Source organism: Columba livia, chromosome 4, assembly GCF_036013475.1.
Source record: "Columba livia isolate bColLiv1 breed racing homer chromosome 4, bColLiv1.pat.W.v2, whole genome shotgun sequence".
NCBI lineage: Eukaryota > Metazoa > Chordata > Aves > Columbiformes > Columbidae > Columba > Columba livia.
This window is the reverse complement of record NC_088605.1, coordinates 1,932,905-1,948,994: the sequence shown is the minus strand read 5'-3', so window position 1 is coordinate 1,948,994 and position 16,090 is coordinate 1,932,905. Positions and strand designations below refer to the sequence as shown.

Here is a 16,090-nt window from a genome sequence, read left to right as displayed (position 1 = left end):
TGGACTTGAAGACTTTAAAGTTCTTTTCCAGCCAAAATGAGTCTATGATCCTATTTGATGCAGGAGTGAGGATGCTCAGGACGCTGGGCAATGAGCACTGAGGTACCGCAGGATCTGTGCCTGGAACTCCAGCTCCATAGCACAGCCTGAGTGTTAGGCCAGGCTCACCACTGAGCTCTGCACACAAGCCGGGCCGGTTTTCACCCTGCCATGCAGGTTTACAGGCTGTTCCTGCCATCGAGCCCCACTGGAGTGACAACCCCTCTGTTCCTGGCCTCAAAGCTGGAACCCATTAGAGAAGCAGGACTGAGTTCCTTCATTAGCAGTGAGCTGAATTACCTAACGAGCCGTGGCCGGGGTTGGTTTGTTCAAGTTTGTTTTCGAGCACTTCTCAGAGGAAGGTTTGGAGAGATGAACTTCTTCCCACCCCGGCCGCTCGCGCCCTTTCTTCCCATCCGTGGGGGATTCAGCCTGTGTTTATTTTCCATCTGTGCTTTTCACAGCTTACAGGGATCACCTTGCAAAACAGGCCATCCAAACCCAACACGAAAACAAACCTACGCTGCAGAAAAGCTTCCCGGCACCCGTGGGGGAAGCTGTGTCGCAAACACGAAGCCACACAAAAAGCACAAAACTCCCCAGGGTTGGGTTTTCTCCACGCTGTGCTTCCCTTCTCGGTAGGTGAGCTTCCTCCTGCCATGATGTGATATATATTCATATTTCTGCAGGGCTGCTGCAGCTCTTGTCTCACCAAAATGCCTCTTGAAACAGTAATTTGTGCCATCCCCATCAAGGTGGGTTGTGCACAGGGAGCTTTGCCCCTTCTGCCAACATCCCTGTTTTCCCTGGATTGATTTTCTGCGCTCAGTCCTCTGCTCTAGAGGCCCAAATAGACTTTAATTAAAGACTTGAGGCTTTTTCCTAAGCGGGGAAGACCTTGTTGCAGGGATGAATCAGCAGCAAATGACAGGCCGGGCAGAGGCATTGGCTCCGCGTTGGGCTGTCGCTTGTTCCGAGGTGGCTGAGCCGTGCGGGGCAGGAGCATTTCTGCTCTCTTCGGGTTGAACCTTGGCCACCTCGACCGCGCCGAGTGATTTTGGGACATTTTTGGGAAGCATCTGACCGCTGAAGTTCTCTAGAAACGCTCCGGCCGCGCGTCCTTCCCTGCGTGCGGCCGTGAAAGCCACGGGTTGCTGAGGGACGTCGCCACGCGAGGAAGCTCTTGTCAGCCTGCTGCTGCTAAAGCACTGGGACCAGTCCAGGATTGAAGCTGGAGAACCATTGCTGAAGGTACCCAGGGTGTGGTGCACAGGTCTGGCTGAGCTGGAGGGTGGATGAGGATCCCCTGGGGACCCCAACTGGACCCATGGGAGAGCAAGCGTGGTTCCTTTTTGGAAGGACCCATGTTCTCCTTGGAAGGACCCGCGTCCTCGCTCAAGGTAGGGCAGGATGGTGCCCCGATGGTCCACATGGCATCTCCGAGAGCCGTGTTCCGTTTGCTGCCCTGCTTGCACCGTCTCATCCCGCTGTCACGACTGTGCTAATCCCAAACCAACGAATGAGCTCGGCTCACTTTGGGATGGTGACCTGCAGAGCTGGGGAGTATTTGAGCGTGGGCTTCAGGCTTGAAGGAGTCACTTGAGGAGGTGTGGGATGTAGGGGACAAGGTGACAGAAATCTTGGGCTCAGTGTCCCCTGGGACCTCTCTCCATGGCCAGGGATCCCGTTCTGTTGAGGTTTGGCTCTGTGTCCCCCTGGCCACCCCAGCAGCCCCTGCACACCAGGTGTCTCTTAAACCCAAACCAGTTTTCTAACTGACAGGGAGAGAAAAAACTGCTTGAACATCTTCCCTCTGTTATTTATATCCCAAACACAAGGTTTTTAGAAGCAGGGGCTCCCTTTGCCCCCCCAAATTGATCACCCACAGCCCAACAGAGGATGATGAGCAGAGAGGGCGGGACGGTGCGAACCAGGCGCTGACCCTGAGCGAATCCATCGTGTCAGCATCCTCCGTGGGCTCGTTTTTCCTCCTTAACAAACAGCTCCTACGCTCTTGTTTCCATGCCAGGGTGGTTTTTTTCCCTTTGCTCAGCATTACTTGGCTTTCCGGTACGGGATGCTGCTGGGGGATGAGGGAGAACACGTGGGTTTTGGGGGCCTGGAGCTACAGCGGAGCTTTGTGCTCTGTTCTCTGTGCTTCCCTCGATGCTCCGATTGATCCCAACAACAGCAGATATAAAAATAGATGCCGGGCGCTTTCTGCCGTTCCTCCCAAAGCTGCCTTTTGGCAGCCGTGCCGTGCGGCTCGTCGTTCTCGGTGGAGGTGAGTGGGAGGAGAGAGGAGCCTTTGCACAGAACAGGGTTTTACCGCAACTGTCTGGAGGCAGCTGGGATGTGCTAATTAAACATGGTGACCTAAATGAGCGTGCACAGCCAGGCAGGGGGGCTGGGAACCCTCAGTCCGTCCTCAGTGCTCACTGAACATGGTTCATTTCCCAGGAGCTACGTTGTGATAGAACAAGGGGTGATGGTTTTAAACCAAAGGAGGGAGATTCAGGCTGGACATGAGGAAGAAATTGTTGCCCCTGAGGGTGGTGAGAGCCTGGCCCAGGTTGGCCAGAGAGGTGGTGGATGAACCATCCCTGGAGACATCCCAGGCCAGGCTGGACGGGGCTCTGAGCAACCTGAGCTGGTGAAGATGTCCCTGTCATGGCAGGGGGGGCACTGGGGGAGCTGGGAAGGTCCCTCCAACCCAAACTGTTCCATGATCTATAAGAGCTCACAGGGGCCTCCAGCTGCTTCCCCTTTCCGAGATGTCTGTGGGGAGGCTTCTGTTTGAGGTTTCCTCTCCTGTCCCTGTGTACTCGGGTGTTTTGCCGCTTCCTTCCCCCTGCAGAGATCCCTTGGGTCCCTGTTCCTACCGTGGCATCTGTGGATGGGAGATCCTGTGGTGATGCTGGGAGAAGGCCTTTGTATTTTTGGGGTGCAGTGCTGCAGGCAGGCGCCTGATGCACAGAGCTGTCGGACCTGTTGGCTCTGAGAGAACAGAACTTGGAGCACAAGTGTGATGGAGCGACTGAGGGACCTGGGGGGTTCAGCTGGAGAACAGGAGCTGAGGGGAGACCTTCTGATCTCTGAACTGCCTGAAAGGAGCTTGGAGCCAGGGGGGTCGGGCTCTGCTCCCCAGGAACAAGCCGTGACCGCTCCAGGCTTCTCTAAGAGCAGCACCCTGGTTGTATGTGGCTGGAGATGGGTGGCTTGTCCTGGGTGTCCAGCGAGGAGCTGGACCCAAGCGGGTGGCACCTTCCTCAGGAGATGCCACCAAAACCAAGGGCCGTGGGATGCAGTTCACAGCGCAAAGATGCTGCGGGAGGTTGTGTTTAGCTGGGCTGGGATGTGAAACCCACCCAAATCCTGCCACATCCCAGCCCAGTCAGTGTTTGCGCCGCCTGTTTCCACTGGAACTGATTCACAGAAAAGGAAAAAACAAGAAAGAACCCGACATGGAACAACTTAATCCTCCCAAACATTCATGTGGTGCCGTAAACTTAGAGCTCAGCCTAAAAATAGCTCCGTTCCCTGGTTGAGGTGTAGTCCCGACTGCTGATTAGCTCTTGGGAGCCAAAATTAGCTCCTTAATCCAGCTCCAGCATAAGCAGAGGTTTTGCCTTGAACGGGCGCTTTTTGCAGCAGATCAGGTTTTAAGGCTTGTTCTCTCAAAGGCGTCGCCGCCGAGCACCCAAATTAATTTTAATGAGCACAACATTCGTAAGCGATGGGACGGGAGATGCTGAGAGCGCATCCCCATCTCCTACGGGCTGCGCCGTGTCATCGTCCTCAAGCTCAAGCCTTTCCTTCTGTTCATCCACCCGGCTTCTCTACTTCTTATTTTCCACGGGATGATGTAAAACATAAAAACTACTTGCGAGGTTTGGTTTTTATTGTGTCGTTTTCCTGCGAAATGATTCAGCTCCCAAATCTCTCCCAGCTGGCAGCTCTTCCCTCTTGAACCTCTTCCAGGTCTTGCATCAAACTGAGCAACACAATATTTGATGTGCAGCCTGTTCCAAGCAGCCTTTTCCTCCCCGCTCCGATGGGAAGAGTCCGACCGACCCACCTGCAGTGGATCCGCCTGTTCGGGTGGCTCTTTGCACCCTCTGACTCGCTCTACGGGCTCAAAGCTGCTTTTTTAAACGTGTTTTCTTTTTCCAGGCGTCCCGGTGGGGATTTAGGGGGTTTATCCCCCTTCCCCGAGGTGCGGTGAAGGCTCCTCATGTTTTCCAGCTCCTCCCTTGGTCTGAGATGCGATAACTTCCCCAGCGCTAATTCAGGAACTCCTGGAGGACGCGATTCGAGTGTTCTCCTCGCCCTGGTGATTTCAGGCTGCTCACACCCAGCTCCGTCCCTTCACATTTTCCTTCCCCTTGTGAAGTAACTTCACTTTTTGAGTGGATGTAAAACTTCACCGCGATTTTGATTTTCTGGGGAATCACTGGCAAATTCTTAACCCCCAGCCTAGAAATTTCTCCCACCTCCCGGTGCTGCCTGTGAAACGTGTCACTGAACCTGCAGATTTCCTTGTGCCTTGTTAAGGGGAATGTTAACACTTTGCCTGGGAAGCGAAGCCTGGAATTGGGCAGCTCATGGGAGGAGAAGGGTGCGAAAGAATCACAGAAGGGACTGGGTTGGAAAAGCCCTCAGAGATCATCCAGTCCAACCCTTGGTCCAACTCCAGTCCATTGACTAGATCATGGCACTAAGTGCCATGTCCAGTCTCAGTTTAAAAACCTCCAGGGCCGGTGAGTCCAGCACCTCCCTGGGCAGCCATTCCAATCCTGACCACTCTCTCTGCACAGAATTGCTTTCTCATCTCCAGCCTCAGTTTCCCCTGGCAGAGTTGAAGCCCATGGCCCCTTGTCCTATTGCTGACTGCCTGGGAGAAGAGACCAATCCCCACCTGGCTAGAACTGCCCTTCAGGTAGTTCTAGAGAGTGCTGAGCTCAGCTCTAAGCCTCCTCTTCTCCAGACTAAACAAGCCCAGCTCCCTCAGCCTCTCCCCATGGTTCTTGTGTTCCAGTCCCTTCCCCAGTCTTGTTGCTCTTCTCTGGACCCGCTCCAGCACTTCAATCTCTTTCCTGACCTGAGGGGCCCACGACCATGGGGTTGGCAGCAGTTTTGGGGAAGAAATGGAACTAGAAGGTGTCTTGGGGCATCTCTTGCTTTGGTGGCATCTCACCCACTGTTGGTCCCAGCTGGCAGGAGGTTGTAGAATCACAGAATCATTCGGGTGGGAAAAGCTCCTCAAGCTCATGGAGTCCAACCACAACCCACCCCTGGCACTGCCCCATGTCCTGAGAACCTCATGTCCGTCTGTCCAGCCCTCCAGGGATGGTGACTCCAGCACTGCCCTGGGCAGCCTGTTCCAATGCCCCACAGCCCTTTGGGGAAGAAATTGTTCCCACATCCAACCTCAACCTCCCCTGGTGCCACTTGGCTGGTCCCCTCTCCCATTGCATCCCAGGGCGCGCTCCGTGCCCTGCACATGCTGTTCCCTGCAGAAGGATTTGGCCCTAAATACTGCTTGGGAGGCTTTTTTTCCCTGTGCCGTGACTGTTTTGGAGGCTTTTCCCATGTTCTGTGTGCGAAGTTATGGAGCAAAGTCTGTGTTACGGGTTTCATCCCCAGTAACTTGCTGTGGAGTCGGTTGAAGCTTTTGTGCTGGTGGATATGGCCAATATCTCCCCTGGGAGCTCCCACCAGCCCCGGCAGCACGGGGGACATTAAAATGAAATAGTTTTCCCTCCTCAGCCTGAGCTGCCTCAAAATTCAAAATTTAAGACATTTCAGGAGAACTGAGGGATTTGGCGGAGGGGAAGGGGGTGGACATTGGGTTTTGCCGCATCCTCCACCATCACATCAGGTCATCACAGATCCCAAAGCCGTGCCCCGTAAAGGGCTCTGGGGATGCAGCATCCTCAAAATGCCCAATGCAAGGTCACCTCTAGGCAGACTTCAGCATCTTTATTTAGGGTGAGGCACCGAGGATGTGGCATTAAGTTATTATAATGGATGTTGTTGAGTGCCTTTGCCATTATGGTCTCGTCTCTGACTTGAAAGGATTTGTTCTGAGTCACTGGCTCTTGAATATTTCAAACGCGAGCACAAAGCACCGTCTTTTCAAACAGACCGACCGACCATACCAAAATTTGGTTGTGAGTAACCTCCCCCTGAACCGCGCGGCAGGATCTGACGCCAGGACGAGCGAGATGGGGCTTGTGGGGTTATTTAGTGGAAGCGTTTTAGGACAGGGATGGAGATGGAGCTGTTAGGGAGAGGTCTGGTCCCTGCGACACCTCCGTGTTTGGTGTTTGTGCATCTCCGACTTGGGTCTTTGGTGGCTTTGGGGGCACTTGTGTGACTTCCCACCCATCAGTGTCCTCGCTGAGGTCTTGGAAATGACAGAGGGACCTTTTCTTCTCTTCCCTCTTTGGCTCCAGGTGGTACAAGCTACACTCCAAGGCCGGGAAGAAGGAGAAGGAGCGCGGGGAGATCCTGGTGAGCATCCAGTTCACGCGTAACAACCTCACGGCCAGCATGTTCGACCTGTCCATGAAGGACAAGCCGCGCTCGCCCTTCGGCAAGCTGAAGGACAAGGTGAAGGGCAAGAAGAAATACGACTTGGAGTCGGCCTCGGCCATCATCCCCAGCAGCATGGGCGCCCTCGACGGGGAGGACGACTACGACATCGGGGGCAAGAAATCCAAAGTGAAGGGCTTCTTCTTGAAGAACAAGCTGCGCAAGTCGTCCCTGACGCAATCCAACACCTCCCTGGGATCCGACAGCACCGTCTCTTCCGCCAGCCTGGGCCTGGCCGCAAACCTTCCCGAGGTGACCAAATCCCCCAGCAGACACAGCAGCCTGTCCACGGAGCGCTCTGGTAAGAGGATATCGCTTTTAATCCCCGCTTCCCCCCTTGTTTTGCTTTTATTTCTGCTTCTTTGTAAGGGGCTTTTGAGGCTTTCCTGCAAATCTGTTAATTAATTGCTTACCTAAGAAGCGTCGTCCCGCACAAACCCTCCGAGACCTCCGCGCTGGCAGTACCGTGCTTGCCAGAATGAGAGGAAACATCTCAAATTTTCCTTTTCCTGTTGAGCCTGTGTATGGACAACCTGACTTAGGCTGACGCTGCACGCGTTGCCTGCAGCTCACCACGAGCTTGCGGGCTACGAGGGTGCTTTGGGACCCCTAAAGCCCTAAAAGTGGGTCACTAACGCTGACTCAGAGCGCAGAACCCCTGGGAGAGGGTTGGACGGAGCAGAGCGCGTCGCCGCCCGGTGTCTAACGAGGCGCCTCCGGCTCGGGGGCAAAGCTGGAACAGCGACCGGTTCCCGGTGATTAAACCGATCTGAGCTCTTGGCGCCGCGAGAGCGGCGATTTGCAAACAAAAAAGGCCCTTGTAGTGAATTAATTCTTGCAAACAAAATATATAATTAACTGGTTTAATTGGCTGGCGATGGCAAATTCCCGTAGGGGTGGGAGCCCCTGGGTACGTGATGCTCCTCACCGCGCGGGTGAAGCCGCTCGCGTGGTGCGGGTGACGTTCCCGAGAGGCTCCGATTTGGCGCCGTCACCCTGGTGTCGTGGTGAAGGAGACGGTGTTTTCGGCTCGAGGGGACGGCAGCTGTGTGTCACCTGCAGCCTGGGCTGTCCTGCTCACCGGGGTCCCCATGTAACCCCAAAAACCCGCTGGGTGTTCGCAGCAGCCGCGGGGCCGGGCAGCGCTGCAGCCTGGCCTGGCGAAGCGGAGCGCAGGGGCTCGTCGTCTCTTATTCCATGCAAATTCTTAAATCACACGGAAGCATAAGCCCTCTAAGTAGCTTCTGGGTAGTTTCTTGCGTTTATTATCGATCGCAGATCCTCTCAGACAAGGGGTTTGTTTGTCTTACAGAGACTCCTCTGCGGATCCTGCAGCGGGGGGCAACGTGTTTGGGGAGAATATGGAACAGCTCGTAGAGCCACATAATTATGACCCGTGTTTTGCGTTTTAATAATTTAAATATCAACTGGTAAAGCCTGGGAGGGAGAAAGCCAGTATGATTTCGCAGATCTTCATGTTTGCAAGGTGATAACGATGCTTGTCATGCTTGTTACTCAGACGGCCTCACCTCTCTTTTGCGCTTTGTTTCCCCGCAGTGAAAGACTATTTGCCGTCTCCGAAGCTGACCCACAAGAGAGCGTTCAGCGACGATGTGTCCCAGGTCAGCCCGGTCCTGGAGCCAAAAGCAATCCAAAACCTGAAACCAAAGAACGACCCCGTGTCCCGCTCTTCCCTCTGCATCAACGGGAGCCACGTTTACAGCGACGAGCCCGCGCCGAAGAGCCCCGTGTCTGTCCCGCAGGCTGTCCCCAGGCGGCAGGAGGAGGGTCACGGCTTCACCCCCCTCCATCCCGACCCCCACGAGGTGCCGTGGGGGATCAGCGGCTTTGAGAGGGCGCAGCAGAGAGACGAGCCCAGGTTCATCCCGTCTCCTCCCAGCCTGGCCTTGCAGGAGGAGCTCAGGGTCTCCACGAAAGCCGTCACGCTCAGCAACCACCTGGGCAGAGCCAGGATGGAGGAAAACAGCCGCTTAGAGAACAAACCGACTCAAGCCGCGACGCCCGTGGTCTTCTCCACGGAGACAACGAAGGACAAACCACCCGAGGAAACGAGGAAAGAGGAGAAGAGAGCCAAGGGCGGCCTGTTCCACCACGGGGGCAGCAAGAGCGACGCGGGGAGCAAAACCCAGGCCGAGAAGGTGGGACCCTCGCACGGCTCGTCCGGCCACGCGGCGGCCAGCGGAGACGAGAGGAGCAAAACCGGCGGCTGGTTCGGTTCCAAGGAGCCCAAAGAGTCCCCTCAGAAACCCAGGTCAGTGACAGGCGGGTGGTGATGTCCCGGCCATTAAATCACTGCCCCAGCCTCCCGTTTTCAGCGGCCACGCTGTTAAACGCTCCCCAGCGTCAGCGGAGGACGCGTCCCCATTGCGATAGAGGGGAAATGCTTCCTTGGTCTTAAAATGGAAAAAACCTCTCCCTTTGAGATATTTATCTTGATCTTGTGGCTTGTGCCACAAACCAGCTCGGTTTGTCCTCCCAGGCTGTGTTTCCCAGCTGGGGAAGGGAGGGATCCCCTTCATGGTGAGGGAGACGTTTCCCTCCACAGAGCTCACACCAAGTGTTTCTGTGGCCTCGAAGTAAAGGCTCGTTATCCTTTAATTAGCTAAAAAAGCTTCCCTGGCAGGCAGCGTGGGATGCGGGACATGGGGACATGTAGTCACATTTTCTTTTCATTAACATCCCCCACTCCTCTGTGGCTGGTCTGGCCTGGGGTTGCGGTCCTTTGGTAACCTGAGGTATTATTAATATTTCTGAAGTAACTAATCGCAGCCCTGCTCTCTCCTTTTCCCGTCCCACCCCACCCGTGTCTCCTCCCCCACGACGAATCTCTAATAGTTCTCGCTTCGTGTGACGATTCATCCCTCCAAACCCTCAGCGCTGTATTTGTAGGACGCAAAACGTGGCGTTCTCCCCATTTCTGTGCCGGCTTTACCGCCACGGCGTGTCCCCCGCGTCCAGAGCCGGGCTGGGAGCCTGGAGATCACCGAGAGCCCCAGGTGGTGTTACCGTTGCTCAGAGAGGGAGAAAACGGGGTTAAAAGCAGCCAGGAAAAATAACAAGCAAGTCGAGAGCTGGTTGAATCTAGAGGGTTGATTTATGATGGGGGTTTTGTAATCTGGGCTGACTCGAACCTAATTTATTAAGCAGAAGGATTTTAATTCAGTGTAATGAGGAGGCGCTCGTGGTTTATTCAGCCTCACCAGGTTCCCACACGGGTTAAACTGGTGGTTCCTTCTTCCAGGTCTTTAATTTCCAGGGGACTTGAAACCCCGGTCGCTGTTTGGTGTCACATCCCCGTACCGGGTTTGTTTCTGGATGAGACTAAAGGATTCCGGTCTCTGAATGGCAGAGGGAGGAAGGACAGAATATTCATCACTCTTTTAATTATTTTTTCATCTTGCAATAATAAACCTGCTGTTCAGTTTAAGTCCTAGAATAGAAAAGATACACTATGAAAAAGAAACCCATCAAAAATCCCGCTGGATTCAGGCAGCGAAGTTCCGTGACCGCGATGTTCGTGTGATGGATGGAGATGCAGAGAGCCTTTTTATTTGTTAAATCAGCGCTCACCATTTAATTTCAAGCTAAGCTAAAGCTCGGCTTTGCTTAGACTCGGTTTGCCGTGGCGTGTCGAGGATCCCATCGCAGGAAGCTGTTGTGTATGGGGAAATCTGGGTGAGTTGTGCAAGAGCAGCTCCGCTGGCCGGGCTCTTCTCCCCCAACAATCAGAATTGGCTTTGAAGCAGCAAGCGCTGGGGGGAACAAATTCCCAGGGCCACATTTTGGGGTGTTTATAAGTATCTGAATGGGCTTTAATTGCAGTTTGCAATTTGAAAATGGGAAGTAATGAGTTTAAACTGTAGCGAGGGAGGTTTAAGGTGGATATTAGGAGAAGAAGGTGGTGAAGTGCTTGAGCTGCCTGGCCGGGCAGTTCTAACCATACAGAACTTTTATGTGTTTTCATTCTCCTTCCTTACACTGAATGACCTTGTGGGCCGTGCCGCCGATCCAAATCGAAGCTGTCGAAGGGTTTCTCAGGCTGCCGATCCAAATCGAAGCTGTCGAAGGGTTTCTCAGGCTGCTGATCCAAATCGAAGCTGTCGAAGGGTTTCTCAGGCTGCTGATCCAAATTGAAGCTGTCGAAGGGTTTCTCAGGTCTTGGCTGAACGCAGAGGCCAATTCCATCTGCATTGTGACAATCCACGTGTGGTCCCTGGAGCGCGGGACTGAGAAATCAGCAGCGCCCATCCGGGGTGTTCCGCCGTGTCCGTCTGCATCTGGAGGAGCTTTTCAGTTATCCATGTAACTTCTAGCGCTGATGACGGATTCACTTCGCTTTGTAGAGAGAACCGACCTCAATTGCACAGTTTTTCACCTGCAGGAAGGGATTTTTCCCTCCCGATGCTGGAAACTTCACCTTTGCGGTTCTTATCAGCATCTTCTCACCTTTGTTTTGCCCACCGTGGATAGGTCAAGTTCCACCTGGGGAGCATCAGAAGCAGACACCTCCACAAGGCCAAAACCTCAGCCGATAATTAGTTAAAAGGCCTGTAATTAGGAAGCCGCTTTAGAGTTCAGGTTTAAATTAGCCTGCAGCTAAGACTAGGCTGGCACAGCTGTGTTAACCACTTCTCGTTAACCACTCCTTGTGCAACCGCACCCTTTCTGAAATAAGGAAGCCGCTGACTTTCGGCTGGTTTTAACTTCAGCTTTAGAAAAAGGGGGTTTATTCTGTTATGGGTTTTTTGCTGAGCTATCAGCAAATGTACCCAAACTGGTGCTGCCCTGCGAGACACAAACCTGCTCGCTCCGTTACGCAGGGGGAGGGCTGGACATTTCTGCTTTCAGCCCTTATTTACACATATTTATTCGCTGATTTTTGACAGGGAAGCAGGTCCCAAAGGCCTTTTGGCCCCGGCTTTGCTAATCCATGGTGGTTAAGGGGCTTTGAAACCGGCTTGAATGGGAGCAGGAGGAAGATTTGTTTGATTTTTGGAGACCTGAATAAAAGACTGTTTGGGGGGTTGTTGTTTTTAAGGTTGCACGGTCAAGGGTTGTATGTAAGGAAGAAGCTCAGCGGGTTTCTATCAGGCAAGGCCTGGGGCTGAAACAATTGGTTTAACTATTTTCAGGGTTTCCTACACTGTTATCAGAGCTCCACAGGTCGGCGGTTTCCTGCAGCGGGGGCCGGGATGATAAAATGCGGCTGCATCTCATGCTCGGCGGTAGGAAAAAAGAGAAAATGCGCTTTGTCTTGTAAAAATAATCCTATTAGTGACATTTGGAGGTTAGAGCCCCTTCCCCCTGTTGTTCATGGGGGGAAGATGTAAAACCACTACTCGCCTTGGTGGTCGCCCCTCTTGCCATGGTCTGTACCCTTAGATCCAGCAGCGAGGCTGAATATCGACTCCATTCCTCACTACAAAGTGTTGTTTTCTAAATGCTGGGATTCAGAAGGTTTGGAAGGATGGGAGCGCGGTCCCTGGACAGGCTGGGGGGCTTGTCGTGGTCTGTGGACACCAGTGCATGGGACAGGCCCCTCCAAACGCCATTAACGGGGACGTTCAGAGAGAGCGTGGGGTTTGATGAGCGGAGCATCGCGCCGTGAGGACCAGGGCGTCCGGATAACGGCCATGGGTCCAGCACGTGTCTCTGCTCTTATATCCGCTCTGCTCTTATATCTGCAAAACTTCACATCCGTGTTGGATCAGCCACCGAGTCCAAGTGATCGGGAATGGAGCTGGATGATCAATCAGATCCTAAACTGGCACCAGCTCAGCCCTGGTGAGACAAATCTGCTTTGGAGCCGTCCAGGTAAAGCTCAGCCCCCTAAAAACGGGTATTGGGGTCACCACTTTGCACCCACCAGACCCCATCTCTCATGTTTTATTTTTGTTCCTGTGGTTTTGGAGCAAATCTCTATAAAGCAGCACTTTGGTATAATTGGGATGACAGGCAGGTGAGGACCAAGGGGAAAGCAAAGCGATTATTGCACAGCTAGCTAAACCCCTTACCTTCAATCCAAAATTGCTATTTAAAAGCAACATTTACAGATATTCTCCGACCCCTTCCCTCTTGCATTGCAGAAAAATGTCTGTACCCATCTCCTCCCAGCCCCTTTCTGCACCGGTGTTTTATTATCGTTTTATTTTGCACCGAGAGGCTCAAACGCGTCTGTGAAGTGCTGCCAAACAAATAAATGAGGGCAGAAAGGTACCCGCTATTTATTTTGGCTGGTGGAGCTGTGCTGGGCTCGGGGAGGAGGAGGAGGAGGGTGAGTCAGCGTTTGATGCAGCAGAGCTGTCGCACCGGGCTGCTGCGAGCGGAGGTTTCCCTCTAGAGGAATAAATACACCGTCCTCGGCTCCTCGTTCCGCTGGATCCTTCGTCAGAGAGGGGAAACGGGGCTTTTTGGGGGGTGGGTTATTCCATCTCCTTACCAGCCCCAAATTTGGCTGGAATGGGGATGGGCAGTGGAAAGGAAACTTCAGTAAAAGGGTTTTGGAGGAGGAGAACTGGAATCTTACAAGATGGGTTTAAGTTGTGTGTTTATATCTTTAGCTTGCCTTGGGCTGCACATGTTGGGAGAAGATGATCTGGGATGAGATATTTGGGTTCCAGAAGCTCCGTCGCTTCTGGTTTCCTGCCCTCCGAGAAAAGATTCACGTTCACCCACCTTGTTTCCCAGGCAAAACACAACCTTCGTTTTGCTGCGTCCTGACGCTGATGTGTAGGTCACGACGGGTGTGGAGCAACCAGGGTCTTGCTGAAATCACCTTCCCGATTCCTGGTGGCCTGGACCACGTGGGCAGCAGCTCGGGACTGGGACCAGTTTGCTGGTGTGGCCAAAGGCTGCTCTTTTTTGGGGGTCCAGCACCCTGTGAGCCCCGTCATGACTGGGGAAGGAAGATGGAGAAGGGAATGGAGCTGGACAAGAGGAAACGGCCTCAAGTTGCGCCAGGGGAGGTTGAGGTTGGATGTGGGGAACAATTTCTTCCCCAAAGGGCTGTGGGGCATTGGAACAGGCTGCCCAGGGCAGTGCTGGAGTCACCATCCCTGGAGGGCTGGACAGACAGACATGAGGTTCTCAGGACATGGGGCAGGGACAGGGGTGGGTTATGGTTGGACTCCATGATCCTGAGGGTCTTTTCCAACCAAAATGATTCAATCTCAGTGGGTTTGAAGAGCTCTCAAAGCTGTTCCTCCACCTGGTCAGGTGGTATTAGTGCAGTTCAGGGCTCTGCCTAAGCCAGCAGCTCCTTTGGCATCACCATCCCCTGGGGATGGAACTTCAACCCCTCAGCCTTCTGGCAGCTGGGAAGGTCGTTAGCAGCCATCACTCATTAAGAGCCTGAAGCTGATTAATGCCCTGTAGCCATTTAGTACTAGAGCCCAGCAGAGCTGGCTGGATCAGATCTCAGTTCTTACTCAGCACTAAATGCTGGTTTTAAGCAGAATCACGAATGAGGAATCTTAATCTGGAGCAAAACATTAAAGTGAGTGTCAGCGGGAAGGAGCGAGCAGAGGTGGGACATCGGGATGGGCTGTTTGCATCGTGCTGGTTTAGGTTGGACCGTGCTGCCTTCCCCTTCCAGCTGGAAAGGAGAGTTTTCTGTGTTAGATAAGACCTGTCTGTGAATGCTGTGAACTCCCCTTGGGTCCCAGCAGCTGTGCTCCTCTCCCAAAGAGCTTAAATTTGACGGGGTTTAGGGAAAAGAAGTGGTTGCAAACAGGAGCTTGTGCCCCAGTGTGTGTTCAGCTGAGGAACACACAACCACCCAGCAGTTCCAGGCGTTTATTTGCACCTTCTCTCAGAAAAACAGAAGAACTGAGAGATTCTGTTAACAAGTCATCACCTTGAGACCGTTGGGGTGGCCAACACCAAATAGCGGTGCCCGGCGGGGTTGGGTCCCGAGTAGAGGGTGGTCACTGGTCCCTCTGGGGTCATTTATGCCTGAAGGTCCATCAGCTTCTCCTGCAGGTTTTCTGTGCTCACCAAGAGCTTAAAACACCCAGCAAGAGCTGGGCTGCTCAGTTACCTTCTGCAGAGGTGCCTGCGGTGGGATTGCTGCTGTCTTATGCGCCAATGATCCGAGCAGGGAGGGGGACGAGGATGGACACGTGCGCCACGGCCACCACTGCTGCTTGGTGACAGCAGGAGCACCGAGTGAGCTGCAGGTTTGAGTGGAAATGAAGGGTTTGGGGCTTTTGTTTTGGTGCCTGAATTACTAGTTGTGCTAAGTGGTGTCTGGTCCGGTGTCTGATGGGTGAGTGGAGCCCGGCGCGCTCGGCTGCTTGTTAGGTATGTGACCTACCCAAAAACCGGGACTGGGGGACTTTGGTGGCGTCGATGGTGTAAATAAGCACTTTTCCAAGGTAGCTGCTCAGAAGATGGTGTGTGAGGGGGCTCTGAAGCTGCCAGGAGTGGGGAGAAGTGGGTCCTGCCCCACTGCTGCGGTGTGCGTGGGCTCCTGCCCGTCCGCGCATCCTTTGTGGTCCTAGGGGATGTAACCGTGCCGGCTTTAACAGCAACCGATGCCGACTGCGCCTTCGCACATGCTTAACTTTTGCCTCAAGATGGCATTTTAGCGCTTTAAAATGCATCTGAGGCTTTTTTGTGACATCCATAGTAACCCACAAAAGTAGTTGTCCAAGAAACTTTGCCGTTTGACGGCACGTTGACCGTGATTTTCCGGTGCCGCCCGGGATCCCTCCCAGGGGAGGCGGGGAAACGCCAGCCCCAGGGCTGGACGCTCCCCCTGCTTTTCGGCAAAGCAATTACTGTATTAATTCCTCATTAAACTTTGCTGGCTGCTCCATGTCCGTATTTTTCCTAAACCAAGACTGGGATCTCTTTGAAGTCTGGGGAAGCCACAGGGGCTCAGGAGGAAGGAGCGCGGAGGTTAAAGCGCCGGTTGGGGTGTCCACATCGCACCCTTCGTGATGTGAAAACCTCCAGGACAGCCAACCCCGGCCTGGTGGGGCTTCCTCGGGGTGGTGATGCTGGAGGAATTCCCAACGGGAGATCAATGAAATCCCAGAGAAAGGTCAGTGTGGTCCCTCTTGAAAAGGCAGCAAAGAACCAGCTGCCTGACTCGGGGTGAGGTGTGGGGACCCACATGTTCAGGCATCATAGAACAGTTTGGGGTGAAGGGACCTTCCCAGCTCCCCCAGTGCCCCCCCTGCCATGAGCAGGGACATCTTCACCAGCTCAGGTTGCTCAGAGCCCCGTCCAGCCTGGCCTTGAACCACCGTGGGGACCTTAGGCCAGAAGTGACGTGACAAAGGGAATGTGGGGACACTGGGCAGGGTGGGGAGCTGGAGCCCTGTCCTGGCCACGTGCTCCCTCTGCTCAGCTCTGTCTCTTCGGGACCCATGTGAGAGGGAGCACTGTGGCCCTTGTCGTGCTGATATGTTGCCAAAGAAGTAACGAA

General features: G+C 53.8%; 1 protein-coding gene across 8 annotated transcripts in view; it reads left to right on the top strand.

Moving 5' to 3' along the window:
• Positions 1-16,090, top strand: part of RAB11FIP5 (RAB11 family interacting protein 5) — a 43,364-nt gene that overhangs the window by 11,711 nt on the left and 15,563 nt on the right. For 5 of the 8 annotated variants that reach the window (XM_065060176.1, XM_065060180.1, XM_065060181.1 and 2 more), the window contains exons 2-3: positions 6,498-6,937; positions 8,194-8,908. In XM_065060176.1, the coding sequence (XP_064916248.1) occupies positions 6,498-6,937; positions 8,194-8,908 (1,155 nt within the window). Of the gene's footprint in view, positions 1-690; positions 1,291-2,114; positions 2,324-6,497; positions 6,938-8,193; positions 8,909-10,676; positions 14,362-16,090 lie in introns of those variants that run through there. The other 3 variants (XM_065060182.1, XM_065060179.1, XM_065060178.1) reach the window with 3 other exon arrangements.